The sequence below is a fragment of the Callospermophilus lateralis genome, chromosome 14 (genome assembly GCF_048772815.1).
Source record: "Callospermophilus lateralis isolate mCalLat2 chromosome 14, mCalLat2.hap1, whole genome shotgun sequence".
NCBI lineage: Eukaryota > Metazoa > Chordata > Mammalia > Rodentia > Sciuridae > Callospermophilus > Callospermophilus lateralis.
Genome location: NC_135318.1, coordinates 79,940,869 through 79,956,873, shown reverse-complemented (window position 1 = coordinate 79,956,873; position 16,005 = coordinate 79,940,869). Strand labels below are relative to the sequence as shown.

The following is a 16,005-nucleotide window of genomic DNA, read 5'->3' as shown; positions in this document are numbered from 1 at the left end:
GAGAGGCAAAGTCTTTTCTCAATGCATTCAACAGCAGGCCCGTCCCTGAGGGCAGCAGAGGCCCCAGGACCTCTCAGGCAAGGCAGCTGGCTCAGCACAATTCCACAAGGATGGCTGCTGGAGTCATGGAGAGACCAGGGGACTGTGTGTAGCAAAGCCCCGACTCTTCCCCTCTCCCCCAGGCCCCAGGACAGAACATGGTCAAACTGTACACGCGTTACTACTCGTGGGCTAAGTCAGATATTCTGTGTTTAGTACTTGAAAAGCAACATGGTACTATTAAGATTCATTTTAAGGTCACCAGAAATTGTGCTGCAAAAAACATGGAATACTTCCAACCTGTCATCCCAGCCATTTGGGAGATTGAGGCAGGAGGATCCCAAGTTCAAGGAAACCTGGGCTTTTAGGGAAATCATGCCTCCAAATAAAAAAATAAAACAGGCTAGGGGTGGAGGTCAGGGATGGAGCACCCCAGGTTCAACCCCCAATACTGGGGACAGAACAGGGAGGAAGACTTCCCAATGAACTCACAAGACAGGATTGGATTTTGAAAACTCCCAAGTACTGTGCTTTTTTGTTTTTTAATATGGCAAAATGAGATTCAATTATATCCCAAAAAAATGTATTTCACAGGACTCTCGCCATCAGCATGTGTCCCTTGGAACGTGACATGAGGCCTCAGCATAACTCCTATCCACTTAAGAGGGGTTACTTAGCACATCACCTCCAGAAAGCCCTCCAGTGCCCAGGGAGGAGAGCAGGTCCTCCCTGGCCTTCACTACCAAGTACCAGACACACAAGCAAGACTGTGGGGTGACCAGCCTGAAAACTATCTCATGTCTGTAGTACAGATCAGTCAGAGTTGGCCTTTAGCACCCCCTTATCTGATTTCCTCTTAGACACCTGTTAAATGCTTCTCAAATCTAGGGCCAACGTCCCAGGAAATAAGTGAAATGCAGGAGAGCGACTTTAGAGTCAGCATGCTGCCCATGACGCAAGACCCCAGGAAGCCGCACTGAGATGAAGCGGCGAGGAGGCAGGGACTTGCTCACTCTGCACAGCCTGCTCGATTCCTCTCAGTCTAGCATAGGCCGTGTTGATGTCCAGGGTGAAGTTGTCAACTTGCTCTTGACTGAGGCGACGGAACTCTAACTCTTGTTCTGAGAGTTTCTCAGACAGGTCCTGAAATGAAGCACAAGTGGTTGGAGAAGAGCCCCGCTGCCCCAGAAGGGGCCTTCCGTCCCACCACGGGGCCCGCACCCCAGGAGCAGGCTCAGATGTGGTGCATCGTCCTCTCTGGTTTTCTCATGGGACTTATTCAAGCTAGAAACCAACTGTCAACTGCAAAAGTCAGCCACTGTGTTGCTGGTAACACAGATCATCTTCTAATCCTCTACTGAAGAGATTAGCCCTTCATGTTTCTCTGAAGAAAAAACCCAAATGGAACTTATCTTGTCACAAATTCCAATTTCCTAGCTTTCCTTACTTAGAAAGCCTCACTCCTTAGAAGACAGACCTGCTCGAGTTCCTGCAGATGCCAGGTGGGGAGGAGCGAGCTGGGATTAGAGGCATCAGACACTCTGCTGTGGCCTCCACGTCTCTCTGGGAAGCTCTTGGTCATCAGTCTGAACACAAGCACACGCTTGAAGTCCACGGAGAGGAGGCAGGAAGGGCAGCCCCACACAGCAAGGCGCACCCCGGAACTCCTCGACCACCCCACACACAGACCCCGTGATAAGAGTGACAGTTCTGTAGATACACACAGGCCCCACAAGGCCAGGTGACACCATTGGAACCCTAGAGGGAGAGAAGGGCGGTGCGGCTCAGTGGCAGAGCGCCCGCGCAGCATGGCCAGGCCTGGGTGCATCCCAGCACCACACAGGAGGAAGAGGCCATGGGGCAGCTGAGCTTCACCAAGGGGCCTCACCTGCTCAAACTCAAACTTGAGCTCTTGTTCTTGCACCCTGAGGACATCTCGTAAGTGGTCAGTGTGCGCGGCCGCCTGGCGGCGGAGTTGGGTCCTCATCTCATTCTCCATAGCATCTCTGACTTCCTCCACCTGTGAGGACAAACATGGCAATGATTAGTTCTCAGTTCTCCATAGGAGAAGCAGAAGACCGGGTGACCATGGTGACAGTGGCTGTGTGCTGATCCCCTACAAGGCCCACACAAACACTCTCATTCCCTGGCTCCAGGACTCCAGGCTGAACCTGCCAAGCAGCTCAAGCAAGGCCTCACAGCTGGATGATATCAGAGTCTAGGTGGGGTCCATGTGGCCTGGAGACTTGTGCTTCCCTCACATACTAGGCTGCCCCCATGAAAACAGAAAACTCACACAAACAAAAGACTGTTCCCCGAATCAGGACACCCTGACAAGCAAGAGACTGCAGAACTCTGGCCCACGTGACCTCAGGGGACACTTCAGGCCTCCACTTTATCAGTGGTGAATAATGAGATAACTAGTATCTTGCAAGTAATTTCTTCTTCTTCTTTTTGTTGAGGGGTGTGTGCTAGGAATGGAACACAGGGCTTCATGCCTGCTAAGCAAGCACTGTAACACTGAGCCACACTGCCAGCCCTGCCAAACAATTTCTTTTAATCAAAGGCTCTGGGTTAAATTCTCAGCACCACATAAAAATAAATAAACAAAATAAAGGTATAAAAAAATTCAGAATTCAAAAGCTTCTTCTGATACTGCTTTAGGGACAGACTGCTGAGAAAGATGAACTAGATCATCCTGGATCCAAGCAGTGCTCTCCAACAGCTTATTTTCAAATGAATTTAGACTTAACATGGGCCACATCAAACCAAAAATATGAGAAGCCAAGCAGGTCTTGCCTAACAATTTGCCATGAGTCACATTACAAGCCAGTGAGCACTGAGGACCTTGAATTCGGGGCTCTTTTCTGAGGCACAGGATATGAAACCCGAGACCCCACTCTAGCGTCTGTAGTACCAGCAGTGGTGGACACTGCGTCTGTAGTACCAGCAGTGGTGGACACTGAGGCACTGGTGTTCAGGCCGGCACACTTCTCACCCGCGCCCCCCTAGCCCAGGAACACCCCACGCAGGCAGCCCTCTCCAGGTGTGGCTCTGGGCAGGAGTGGTCAATAGCAGCTCCCACCTCCTCCCATTCAGCAGGGACACACAGGGTGGAAGGGCAGAAACCAGTCCAGAACTGTGTTGTCCACTGAAGGCCAGGAGGGCCTTGCTGTGGAGACCACATCCAAGTTCAGAGCTAAGGCTGAAAGATGCGGCAGGTGAAGAGCAGGAAGATCAAGGGAAAGGAATATGCCAGCAGAGAGCTCAGCAGAGAGGTGCAGGGCAGGATGGCTTGTGGCCGGAGGGGGGGACCCAGAGCCCTCAGGGAACGGCTGGCCAGGACTCTGAACTCCTGGACTTGGAGTTGGAGGTGAGGCTCAGAGGGAGAGTGCTTGCCTACCACGCACAGGGGCTAGTTCTGATCCCAGAACCACAAGAAGAATCTGGACTTGACATTAATGGAGGGGTGTTCAGCAGTGTGGTGCCGACCGGTGTTTCCTGCGTAAGTAGATGTGAAACAGGTACGAAAACCGATGGTCACCTGGATGAAGGGGGAGGTGATGGAAGCCAAGTGGACAGATGGTGTTGCCTGCGTAAGTAGATGTGAAACAGGTACGAAAACCGATGGTCACCTGGATGAAGGGGGAGGTGATGGAAGCCAAGTGGACAGGTCTGGGGTCTACTCTGGATGAAGACCTGGCATGGACTGGACATGGGGCAGTGGGAGAATAACCATGCAGGGCTCTGGCTCAAACAAGGTAGGTGGTGACTCATTTAGAGAGAAGCAAGCCAAGGGGCTGGGAGGCAGGTGCTCTGACTATGGAGCAGACTGCTGGCTGGGAGTGGGTTGTCTGATATAGATGGCATTTAGCCTCCTGCCACAGGAGGAGAGCAAGCACTGGAGGCAGCAAGTGAAGACAGGCTCCACAATGTGCCAGCAGTAGGTAGAGGCCACGTATAGGAGGCCAACCGGGCCAACGAGGGGGAGAAAGGCCAGGAAGGGCAGGCTCTACAGCTTAAGAAGAGCAGGCTTCAAAGGGAGGATGAGCTGCCGTGCTTGCCAACCAGAATGATAGCTCAGGAGCTGCTGCCTTCATTGGTAACTACCACCCCTCGCTAACAATACGGCAGAAACACACGCAGGGCTGGCTGGGCGCCGATGCAGAGTGCTTGACTAGCATGTATGAGGCACTGGGTTCACTTCTCAGCTCTGCATAAAAATAAATAAAATTAAGGCCTAAAAAAATATTCAGAATTCAACTGATTCTTCTGGTAATGCTATTTAGGGACAGACTGCTGCGAGAGATGAACCAGGTCATCCTGGATCCAAGCAGCTTATCAGCACTCACACTTCCGTATCTGCTCAAGCTATAGGAACTCCATTAGGTCAGTCCTTCCCGGAAGTACTGACCATGAGAACAAGGGCTGAAGCGCCACTGTGAAGACGGACAGGTGCAGCTCCTGTCTGGACCTGCCTGTCTGGACCTGGGCGGAGCTACCTGCGGACCAGGGTCTGGCTGGACGCCCTAATTATTACTTGTCAAGCAGTGAGTCTCAGACTCTACCTTTCGGTCCTGCTCAGCCTGCACTTCGCTTCGGTGATGCTCTAATGCCTTTGCCACTGCAGAATCAAACGCCCGCTTTTCTTCCAGCTTCTGTTTCTCCAAGGCCAACGCGATATGCTGCTTCTCTGTGGCCTTCTGCTCTGCTAGCTCTCTGTTCAGCTGGTCAATGCGACGGTGTGCATGCGCAATCAGAGAGTTCAGGTCATCGGTAGACAGCTTGTCAGCTAAACAGATAACCACATCAAGGTGATGATTCCACCAACACTATACATCACTGCAAGGGCATTTGCTTCATTTGACTATGATTTTACAGCTGTAAGGAAAGACAAAATGTAGCTAGTGTGAAGAGATTTAAAGTCTCCTGATCAGTAACTGACAGCCAGCATCCAACAACTGGATGTCAATTGCAAAAAGAACTCAGGTGAGCCTTAGATGTGCCTGACCAGCTCTTTTCCAGAACCCAGAGTAGCTCTTCAAACCTGAACCAACTTAAGTCAGCTTTCCAATTTACTATCATTTTGCTTCTAAAGCTAAAGTTTGCCAGGTGTGATGGCAAATCCCTGCAAACCCCATGACTTGGGAAACTGAGATAGGAGGATGGCAAGTTTGAGGCCAGCCTGGCAGCTTAGCAAGACCCTGTCTCAAGATAAAAAATAAAAAGACATGGAGTGGGGATGCTAAGCAGGGACAGCTAAGTGACAGAGTGCTCCTGGGTTCCATCCCCAGTACCAAGAAATAAAGCTCATACATACTAACACTTCTACACCTTCTTTCACGCATAACTAGTACTGGTCCCAACAGCCATCCAAATAAAGACTGTGTTCTACAAAACCCAAATCAAACTGAAATTCTCTCACTCTTGCCTAACAACTGTTAGTTCCTTTTCTTCAACACAATTTATCTAAGACAATAATCTGCAAGCAGAGCTGGCCACAGAATCACTTGTGGAGTTTTTAAAAATATTCACACCTAAACATTCTCATTTGGACTTAAATCCTGGATTATTTATAGTTTGGTTTTTTTTGTTTTTCTTTTTCAATTTCACACTCCACGATGGTGCCAAAACATGCCACAGGTCAAGAACTATGACTCCAACAATGAAATACAAAATGTAGGGGAGTCTCTATGACAAATGACCCAGTAACAGGTAAGTTGAGAAGCAACAGAGCCTAAGGGACTTACTGAGTGAATCCAGTGGGTGCCCTCTTCTGGACAGAGACATGAATAAACTGTAAACATGTACCACATGAGGCCATTGGGCCAGTGGGGAGAGGTCTGATGACAGGATGGGATCAAGTGTCAGCAAGACAGTGTCACAGTGACTGTGCTTTCAGAAACATACTAGGAGCACTTACAAGTGCAAGGACGTGAGCTGGGGGAGATGTGGCACAGGAGACCAGGCTGGCCCGGGGCTGACGACTGCCAAGGGCGAGTCATGGGTCTAGGGAGGTCATGGTGCCTGTCTCCCTGCTTTCAAGCATTTGGAATTCTTCAAAACAACAGCTAAACCTAAGAAAACACACACACGCCCTCACATCTACAGCTCCCAATCATTTGGAACACGTTTGTTCCTGAGAACAAATGGCTGCCAAAATTACCTAATTCAGACTTATCACATGTAACAATTCTACTTGATATTAATTAGATGGCTTAGAATAATAGTCATAATCAAAAGACTTGAGTTTTTAAGACTCAAAATAAATTCCTTTAAACATTGGGGCTGGGGTTGTGGCTCAGCAGTAGAGCGCTCACCTAGCACAAGAAAGGCACTGGGTTCGATCCTCAGCACCACATAAAATAGTATAATAAATAAAAGTTTAAATAAACATAAAATACACATTATTACTCACCTAGGTCAGAAATACCTACAAAGAAAAAGAAGAGCCATTTAAAAAAAAGAAATGTACATACTTTGCTTACTGATCATTGAACAAGAACATCCAAAAGGGACAAGAAAGAACAAGAAATTTACACAAGGAAAAGGTATTTTAACATTGAGATGCAAAATAATAGTTTATTTCATAAAATTTAAAGGGACTTTAAAACAACACATATCAAGGTAAATTATAATATTTTAGAAACAAGAGAACCACTGATACTAAAATTAATCTTGGTTTTAAGGGGACTCATTTCTCTTTGACCAAAGTGATCAAGTTATCACAGAAATCCCAGCTTTCCTCCATCCCTCCCATTTGCATTAGTTCAGAGCAAGCCAATAGTCCTGTTTGTTCTCAGAACCAGGCCTGACATTCCAAATACTCAAGAATTGTTTTCTGGGCTGAGGATGTGGCTCAAGTGGTAGCGCGCTCGCCTGGCATGCGTGCGGCCCGGGTTCGATCCTCAGCACCACATATAAAACAAAGATGTTGTATCCACCGATAACTAAAAAATAAATATTAAAATTCTCTCTCTCTCTCTCTCTCTCTCTCTCTCTCTCTCCCCTCCCTCTCTCTTAAAGAAAAAAAAAAGAATTGTTTTCTTTCTTTAGAAGTTCTTAAACACTTGCACATTTAACCTGTGCAAAAAAAAAAAAAAAAAAAAAAAAAAACTATCGCTGTCCAATTTGAGGGTAAGGAGAAAGAAGAACCTTGTAACCTTGTGAAGTTTGAATGCTACTCCGCCAGAGGATGAGCCCCAGGCCAGAGGAGAGCAGCAGAGCTCAGAGAGCTCTCAGCAGGCAATTCCTAAAGACCCTGCAGTCCTAAAGTCAACTGCCTCCTCTGTAAGTCAACTAAAGGAACAAGGATCTGCCCAACACTGCAGGAAGGACTGGAGAGGCTCCACAAGGCCAGGGCGAGGCCAGTCTTGATGTGGCACATACACATGGCTCCGTGTTCTGTGGTCCACTGCCATGAAGGGGAGGTCCCCTGAATGCTGACAGTCCACCCGGCAACACCCAGCTGCCCCTTCAGTGGCTTCCTCTCCCAACCCCCATAACGTGAGCTCTGAGCCTGGAGCTCCTGGGGCAGGTGCGAGACTCAGCCTTTTTTTTTTTTTTAATTTCTTACAGATACTCGGCTTTGTTTTTCATGTTCTTACAAACTCCATGACAGCGAAGGACCCTGTCCTCAACATCTGCACTGGAGAGGTGCTGAGGCAGATCCGCAGTTCCTGCACAGGCCTGAGTCCCCTGCAGCACATGCCGAGCTGAAGCGCTGGGCCAGGGCGTGCACGCCTCACCTTCTCCAGACGCTGGGAGCCACACTGCAGCCCAAGCTGCTCCTCTTCGTTCCTACCCACTCCACTCAGGGCCTGGGACACAGAGCAGATGCCCGTGCCACTCTGCCCACAGATCACGGCAGCAGTTTTCACCGGGCCTCCTACTCTCATCTCCCTAGTGGGAAGCACATCACCCCTCTTCTCAAGGCCAAAAGGATGCCCTACACTGCCAGTATGAATCACTCCAGCAAAGGACTGTGTGGCCAGCAGGCAGCAAAAAAATCTTGCCTCTACCTCTAACCTGGGCCAGATTACTTGGCCTCCTAGAGTCTCCATTTTCTCCTCTGTAAAATGGAGATCATAACAACACAGCTCATAGGGCTGCTGTGAGCCATAATGAGCCAATACAGGAGGAGTGCTCAGAACACAGGGCCAGGCACAGAACACTGCTCAACAGTGCTGGCTCCACATGTGTGGCACTGTCCATTTACAGAGAGCCCAGAAAAAGGACTGGACGTAACGAACACCACCAGGACACTTAAGAACTCAGAGGAATGAGAACACTGAGGGCAAAACAATTGGTAACAAATGTACCGACAATGCGTGGTGCAGGCCCTGAGGAGTCTCCCTGAGGGCCGGGCATGGGGAAGCCATGTATTCTGTACACAAGGATCAGTCACTGACTACCCTCAGAGGAATGGCATGGCCATGGGCAGAAGTGAAAAGCAAAGCACACCAAATGCCATGTGGGTCTTTTAATTTTTGTGCCACATGTGAATGTGTTTTAAAAATTAAACATTTTTAAATCTTTGATCATGACCCAGAGACAGCACTGCAGGGGCCTGACTGTTCTTGAGTACAGGGCTCCTCCACCCTGCAGTACTGACATTCTAGGCCAGACAGCCCTCTGGAGCACCAATGGCCCTCTCCTACCAGAGGCCAGGAACACTCCTGCTGTGTCATCAAAATGTCTGCAGACACTACCCAATGTCCTCTGGGCGAGGACCATACTTTAATGTCTTTGTGTTTTACTAGACCTTTTCCCCGGCAGCCTGAGCTCTCCAAGGGACAGCCAAATGGTTGGCTTCCTTCTCTAGAGGAACTGGGGCCCAGGGGAATTCTCAACATGGTGCTATTACACAAAGCAGTCACAGGTGTGCTTCAAGCAATTCTTTACAAATAGCTTTAAAGGACCAGAGGACTGAACGATCCCAGGGATGCAAAGCATTTTAGTAGAATCAAGGTTGTACCATCATGGAATTAAACACTGGCTGACGCTGTTCGCCAGGGGGAAAGCTACAGGAGCAGTGTCAGAGTATGCCACCTGTCACAACTGGTTGAAACAGTGTGCTGTACCAATGGCATGTTTCAAAGGAGCGTGGAGTCCATGAAGCAGGTGTAGCTGAGCAGTGCTAAAAGTCAAAGGGAGAAAGAACCGTCCCAATGCATCAATGGTACTTACTCATCCCTTTCCACCCAGGAAGGACCTCTGGAGTGATACTCTCCAGTTCTCGTCTGAAGTCATCCCGGGCTTGGACCACCAGCTCATGGTACTGCGACACCACCTTAGCCTCGGACTGAGCAGCCTGAACCTGAACAAGCACCAGGGGTATCATAGGTTAAACTGAGCAATGAGGACCACAGACATCCCTCAGGTCTGGTTAGGAATGTGCAGGCAACACCCGCAAACCAAAGCTCAGCAAGAGGGAAACGAACCTCTTCTGTCTCCTTCCAATTCCTACTCCAATGTCAGGGACAGGCCCTTTCCCATCATATTGTTCCCTCTGCCCCCTTTCTCTGGGTCTTGCAACTACCCACATAGATCACCTGAGTGCAATCCTAGCCCAAGATCTGCACCAAGATGGAAGTTTACCTAAGTGACAACAGCTGGAGACCAAAACCACTATTATTATAGAAAGTGTCAATAATACTGAATAATCTACTTCACATTCAAAACAGGTTTCTAAAAACAGTAACAACTAAATGGCACACACCCTGTAATCCCAGCTACCTGGGGTCTGAGGCCAGTCTGGGCAATTTAGCATGACCCTGTCTCAAAATAAAAAGGGCCAGGGAGGGCTGGGGATGTAGCTGGGGATGTAGTGCGCTTGCCTGGCATGCGTGTGGCCTGGGTTCAATCCTCAGCACCACATACAAACAAAGATGTTGTGTCCGCCGAAAACTAAAAAATAAATATTAAAAATTCTCTCTCTCTCTCTCTTAAAAAAAAAAAAAAAAAAAAAAAAAAAGGGCCAGGGATATAGCTCAGTGGTAGAGAATGTGCCTGGCCTATTTTAGACCCTGGGTTCAACCCCAGTAACTGAAAAAATAAAATAAAATAGTAACAATAGTCTTTGCAGGGGAAGGGGAGGAGATGATAGAAATCTTTATTGTTTTCCTGAATTCTTAAAGTATTTTGATTGAATAACTATATTTAAAAACAGAACACTGCAAAGACTTAGGAAACTGACCTTCTGGACCACACTGTCCAGACCGACGATCATGTCGAGGAGCTTCCCCTCTGCAGCTGTAATGTGAGCCTTGGCTCCAGCAACCTCTTTTCTCTTTGCATTTTCAATGACACTTTTCATCTTCTCTAACTCCTCTCTGGAAACCAATAAAATAAAACACAGTTTAGTACAACTCCTTATCAATTTTATCAAAGACAATACCATATACATTTGTTAAAAGTCCTAAGAAATATAATTCCAAAAAACCAAAAAATCACTTGATGCTTTTTATGGTCAATAGGCAGAGAAGCCTTTCTCACCTAGAGCTGAAACCCTCAGCCGAGGTCAGGGCAGCAGAAGACACACTCGGGGCTCTTGTATTGCAACAGATAGACTGTGACCCACCTTCTAAATTCTGATGGAACTTCCCAACCATTCCAGCAAAATTTTGAGATTACAGCAGAAGCTCAGGAAATGTGTAGACATACCCCCTAAGCAATAAGCCACAGCAAACCTGATTTTATGAGATCCTTTATGTCAATTTCTGCCAAATTTATTTCGGCTTAATTATGTTTCATTTTCTCTCTTCTTGAACCTACATGTTCCTGATTATGCCAGTTCAGATAAGAGCACAGAAGAAGGGAGAAAGATTTCTCTGCCTCCTCTTTATTCCATTCAGAGGGTAGAAAACCTCCAGGAGGCCCTAATTACTTGTCCAAGTCCATGAGTAATTACTTGGCTTTGAGAAGGGCGTCAGCAGCTTCATCCACGGCCTTCCTGCGCTCCTTCAGGGCGCCTTCCACCGTGCGCCACTGGGCAGACTTCTTTTCACCTGCAACCTGAACAGAAAATGCTGATCACAAAAACATGCCTAAATGCTGGGACCACCACAGGACAAGCCAAAAAGAGGAAATACAGAAGTGTGTGACATGAAATTCAACCGTAAATATTTATATGCCAAGTTTCACCACAGTAGGAGATCAATCTGAGCCTCCTGGTGAGGCACAAAAACTCCACAGCCGCCCATGTCAACTGTTCTTCACAAGATTATGTGTAAACAAACAAGGACACAAGAAGTATGCAACCCACTGCATACAACTATTTTCCAAAGAGAGATATTTGCTATTAAATTCTCAAAAGAAAATATGACCCAGACCTTTCCATGAATTGTTCGTGAATTCTAAAATCATTCTTCAATAAAGTGCCAACACTTAACATTCTCTTAACTGCATAGGTCTGACTACCAGAATCATAGTCTAAAGCATTTTTTAATGTTTTGGAGTAGTGCAGACTCCCTAAACATTAAGGTGTAAATCAATGATAGTTTAAAAAAACAGAACAAAACAAAAAATCTCCAGAGGTGAATTTAATTGCATGTGATACATATATATATACACACACACACACACACACGCACTTTTTTTCCCCCTTTGGTACTGAGGATTGAGCCCAGGGACTCTCAATCACTGAGCCACATTCCCAGCTCTTTTTACAGTTTTTGAGACAGGGTCTCACTAAGTTGCTAAGGCTGGCTTTGAACTTGCGATCCTCCTGCCTCAGCCTCCTGAGCTGCTGGGATTACAAGCGTGCACCACTGCACCTGGCTGTGATTTATATGTTTTTAAAAGGGGCTTCGAAGGGGCGCCTCGGTGGTAAAGAGCCTGCTCAGCCTATGCAAGGTCCCGGGCTGAATTTAAAGTGCATGTGTGTGCATCTCCCTTTGGCAGATCCAACATCCCCCTTCCGTCCCCAGCTTTGGGAGTAACTGTGGCTTTTCAGCAAACCTGTTTTATATTTGGGTGTCATGGCATATTTTTAAAAAATTAATAATCACACTCAATGCAACATGTTGCTCACACTGAGGTGCCAGGCAACCCAGACCACTGTGGTGTGGACTAGTAACAGCTCTGTCCTCCCCTAGATTGGTAGCACACACTGAATGAGCAGAATGTTGCTGGGCTAATTTTTCCTCTTTCCTTTTTCCAAATGCATATAGTTTAAACTGCATGCATTACATTCAGGTATGAAGCAAAATCACCCTCTAGCCCATTTTCTTGACACTATGCAGGGAACCTGGAGATGAAGAGGAGCACACTAGATTATCAACAGATGCAATATTCTCACCTAGGAAGACGACTGAATTGTCTCAATAATCGTGTTTCAAAACATCTGCATGGGGGCTGCTGCAGCCTGGATAAGGAGTGCAGACTCAGAGAGGGTCTGGGCCTGCATGCTCACCCCACATCTCCAGCTCTGCCTCTGCAGCCCTGGGCTGCTCCAGAGAGGGCTGGCAGAGGGACTCTCACTCAGCCTCAGTGACACCGGATCTGGCCTCCATTTTAAAGTCATACCCATCATCAACAGAACTTGGAGGCCAGTCCCCCTGAGGCAGGGTTAACTGTTTTCAGTGCACTGGACCACAGAGGCAGTCTGAGGAGCATCTCAGAATAACATTTTTAAATCCTTTAAATCAAACTACAAAATGTTCAAAACGGAGCTCGAAATACACTGAAATACAATCATAAAATTATTGAAAATTTTGTGAAGTAGTAACCAAGATCTAGAAGAAGAAATATCCCAACTGAGAAGTAGTGATGAGCAGACATATTGAAAACAAAGCTGCAAGCACCACAATGCGGTGTGAGAAGCACTTTCTGTTGTGACCCAAGTGGAAACTGAACTACAGCAGCTTTTATAGATAGTCATACCTCAGGAAAATGGTTCAGCATTTCAACTTCAGGCTAGGGAAAATAAAATTGTTCCAGATTCAACAAGCCACTAAATTCTATCCACAGACACAACTTCAGGTTAAGACCTCTGCTATAAATATTATATTGTTTATTTAATATTTAAATAAATAATAGTATTCGAAGAAATTTTTGGTACTTTTCTTCTCTGTGTCTCTATTCACTGGGGACTGAACTCAGGGTCACTCCACCACTGAGCTGCATACCCAGCCCTTTTTATTTCTTATTTTGACACAGTGTCTTGCTAAGATTCCCAAGTAGGCCTGGAATTTTTGATCCTCCCATCTCAATCTCCCAAGTAGCTGTGATTACAAGTGTGTGCCACCACACCTCTAGTGAACTGTTACAAGGAAGTGACAAAGCAAATTCAATGTTATGGAGTGAATAATGAAGCTGCTGTCTTCAGTGAATCCCCTCTTCAGCCATCCTCAAAGTATACCAAGAATGGGTGCGGGGGTGGGCACAGCACTGCTCAGTGATGGAGCACTCGGCCTTGGTTTCCACCCAGCACTAAGAATAAAAGATGTTATGGTGTGGGCTGTGTGGCATCTCGTAGGGAGTAAATTTTCCAAGACTCTAGCATATGCTGTTACCAGGATCTGGTCTTCCTAACCACTAGACAGACTTGTCAAACAGGCCAACGTCCATGGCACGTCTGGGGGCCTCGCTGTCTTTCTGACTGAAGGTACTTCTGCTACAGAGGTCCAAGGGGCAGCCACCCCACCACAGCCAGGCAAGTCCAAGTATTCCAAATACAGCTGTGAGAGAGAGAGTGATTTGGAATGTCGTATAGATACTATGTGCACCTACAGCTTCTTTTACAGAAGAAAGACTTAAATCCATCTTTAATATTTGAAAAAAGTGGTCATATGTTTTCCTAGTTATTTTCTAACATTAGCTAACACTCCCTAATCTTAGTTAACTGCTATATTCATATAGTGTCCTTGAGTAGTAAAATCTTGATTGTAACAGATTTTTGTGCTGTCAAACATGCACTACACAGTGTCCATTCACTGGGAAGAGGAAACACTACCCCACATGGCCTTACACCAAAGTGGAAACAGGCATTTAAAGGTCCCAGCTGTTTCTTCTGAAGCACATTCACCCCTTGGGCTGTAACCCAGCTTGACACCATGGAATGTCAAGCCTTCTCATATCTGTATAAACAGCACATTAAACAGCCTGGGCAGTCTCCACTGTGCTAACTGATCAAATTCTGATATTTATATTTTTCCTTGAACTTCAAATAAAATGCAGCTTTCTCTTAAGTTTTCAAAGGCTGCAGTTTCCAGCAATTACTGTCAGTAGTCTGATTTAACATGCTGGAGGTACATATCACTGAAACAGTGTACAGCATGCTTCAGTGTTTAAACACCCACCCAATCACAGTGCAGTGCAATTTTACAAGTCATGCATGATCTTTACCCTGGGGTGTTTTCAGGAGTTTATTTTGTTTATTTATTTATTTATTTATTTTTGAGGAGGCAGTGGTACTAGGACTTGAATGTAGAGGCATGTGACCACTGAGCTACAACCCATCCTTTTTTATTTTTTACTTTGAGACAGAGTTGCATTAAAATGCTGAGGCTGGCCTCAATCTTGTGACCCTCCTGCCTCAGTCTCCTGAGATGCTAGGATTACAGGTATGTGCCACTGTGGGAGGCCGTTGTACTATGTGACCAGAAATTTCCTTTCCTGATTGGTGAGGCTCTGTGGGTCACTTCCTGTGATCTGGTCACATCAAAGTGGCCGTAGACTGTGGCCTCGATTTTGAAAGTCGTAAAAATGTAACAAAATGTGTCTTCATGCATAGGTGTGCCTTCTTGCAGCCCCATGGGTTGAGTTACGCTCACCTGTTCCTTTGTGATATTACCCCTTTGCCCTGTTTGGGATAGAATGTTCCATGGAAACGCTCTTTGTGGGTCCCCTTCTCTTACTCTGCCTTTGGGTGTGGCCTTCCTAGATGTTGGTCAACCTGCTGACAGCAGACACCACAAAGCTACACTCAACCCTCTGAAACCTGACTCCTTGCCTCATTTGAATGGCTCTCCTCAATAAAAGGGGTCAGCATATGCTCTCTCTGTGAACCCTTAAGGTCAGAGGAGCCATCACAGGACCCCAAAGAAAAAGGTATCTCTGTCTCTTGTGTGGTTATTTTGTGCAGCCCAGTTCCTCTGGAGTGACCCTGAGTGTTTCATGCCAGGAATGTGACATGCCACCATGCCCAGCTAAGATTCACAGCTTATTGCTTTATTGTTTGAAGTGTTTATTATAAGTTAAATAGGACTGAGCTGGGGCAATGAGTAGAACACCCATGGGTTTAATTCCCAACAACAAAAAACAAACAAACAAAAAGAGTATCAGAGCAAATCTGAACTATACCATATTAGTATTATGAGATAAAAATAAAGCACCATACCTAAAATTGACTAAAAAATTTAAAGACTTTTCTTGGGATTTTTTTTTTGGGGGGGGGAGGGGTGGTGGTGGTACTAGGGATTGAACTCAGGGACACGCAACCACTGAGACATATCCCCAGCCCTATTCTGTGTTTTATTTAGAGACAGGGTCTCACTGAGCTGCTTAGTGCCTTGCTTTTGCTGAGGCTGACTTTGAACTCGTGATCCTCCTGCCTCAGCCTCCTGAGCTGTTAAGATTACAGGTGTGCACCACTGTGCCCAGCTCTCAGCTTGTTTTTTTAAAGACAATTATTCTAGACTGTTTCTGCTCAGCAGGAGAAAGCCAAAACACGAGGAAGAAGCCTGTGTGGTATATGTCAGACACCTCAGCCTCCGGCTCACCTCGGCATCGTCCATGGCTGCCTTCAGGACACTGGAGTGGGCATTCACGGCCTGGACGGCAGCGTTCTGGGCTGCAATAGCCTGCAGAGTGACGGAAGCAGTTTGGCTCAGAGCATCTTCTAAGCTCTTGGCTAGAGCTAGAGAAAAAAAGAATAGTTAAAAACAAGTCCTTCCCCCTAATAACCTTAAAAACTCCTTCTTTCCTACAAAGTCTCCATTGCACTCCCCAAAACATCCTTCT

At 46.6% G+C, this 16,005-nt stretch overlaps 1 protein-coding gene across 8 annotated transcripts in view; it reads right to left on the bottom strand.

Moving 5' to 3' along the window:
• The window catches only part of Immt (inner membrane mitochondrial protein), a 46,358-nt gene that overhangs the window by 941 nt on the left and 29,412 nt on the right, over window positions 1-16,005 (bottom strand). For 5 of the 8 annotated variants that reach the window (XM_076833636.2, XM_076833639.2, XM_076833640.2 and 2 more), the window contains 8 exons: window positions 15,765-15,901; window positions 10,952-11,055; window positions 10,238-10,373; window positions 9,229-9,358; window positions 6,458-6,472; window positions 4,608-4,831; window positions 1,928-2,059; window positions 1,053-1,182 (listed from right to left, as the gene is read on the bottom strand). In XM_076833636.2, the coding sequence (XP_076689751.1) occupies window positions 1,053-1,182; window positions 1,928-2,059; window positions 4,608-4,831; window positions 6,458-6,472; window positions 9,229-9,358; window positions 10,238-10,373; window positions 10,952-11,055; window positions 15,765-15,901 (1,008 nt within the window). The remainder of the gene's footprint in view (window positions 1-1,052; window positions 1,183-1,927; window positions 2,060-4,607; window positions 4,832-6,457; window positions 6,473-9,228; window positions 9,359-10,237; window positions 10,374-10,951; window positions 11,056-15,764; window positions 15,902-16,005) is intronic. The other 3 variants (XM_076833637.2, XM_076833641.2, XM_076833642.2) reach the window with 1 other exon arrangement.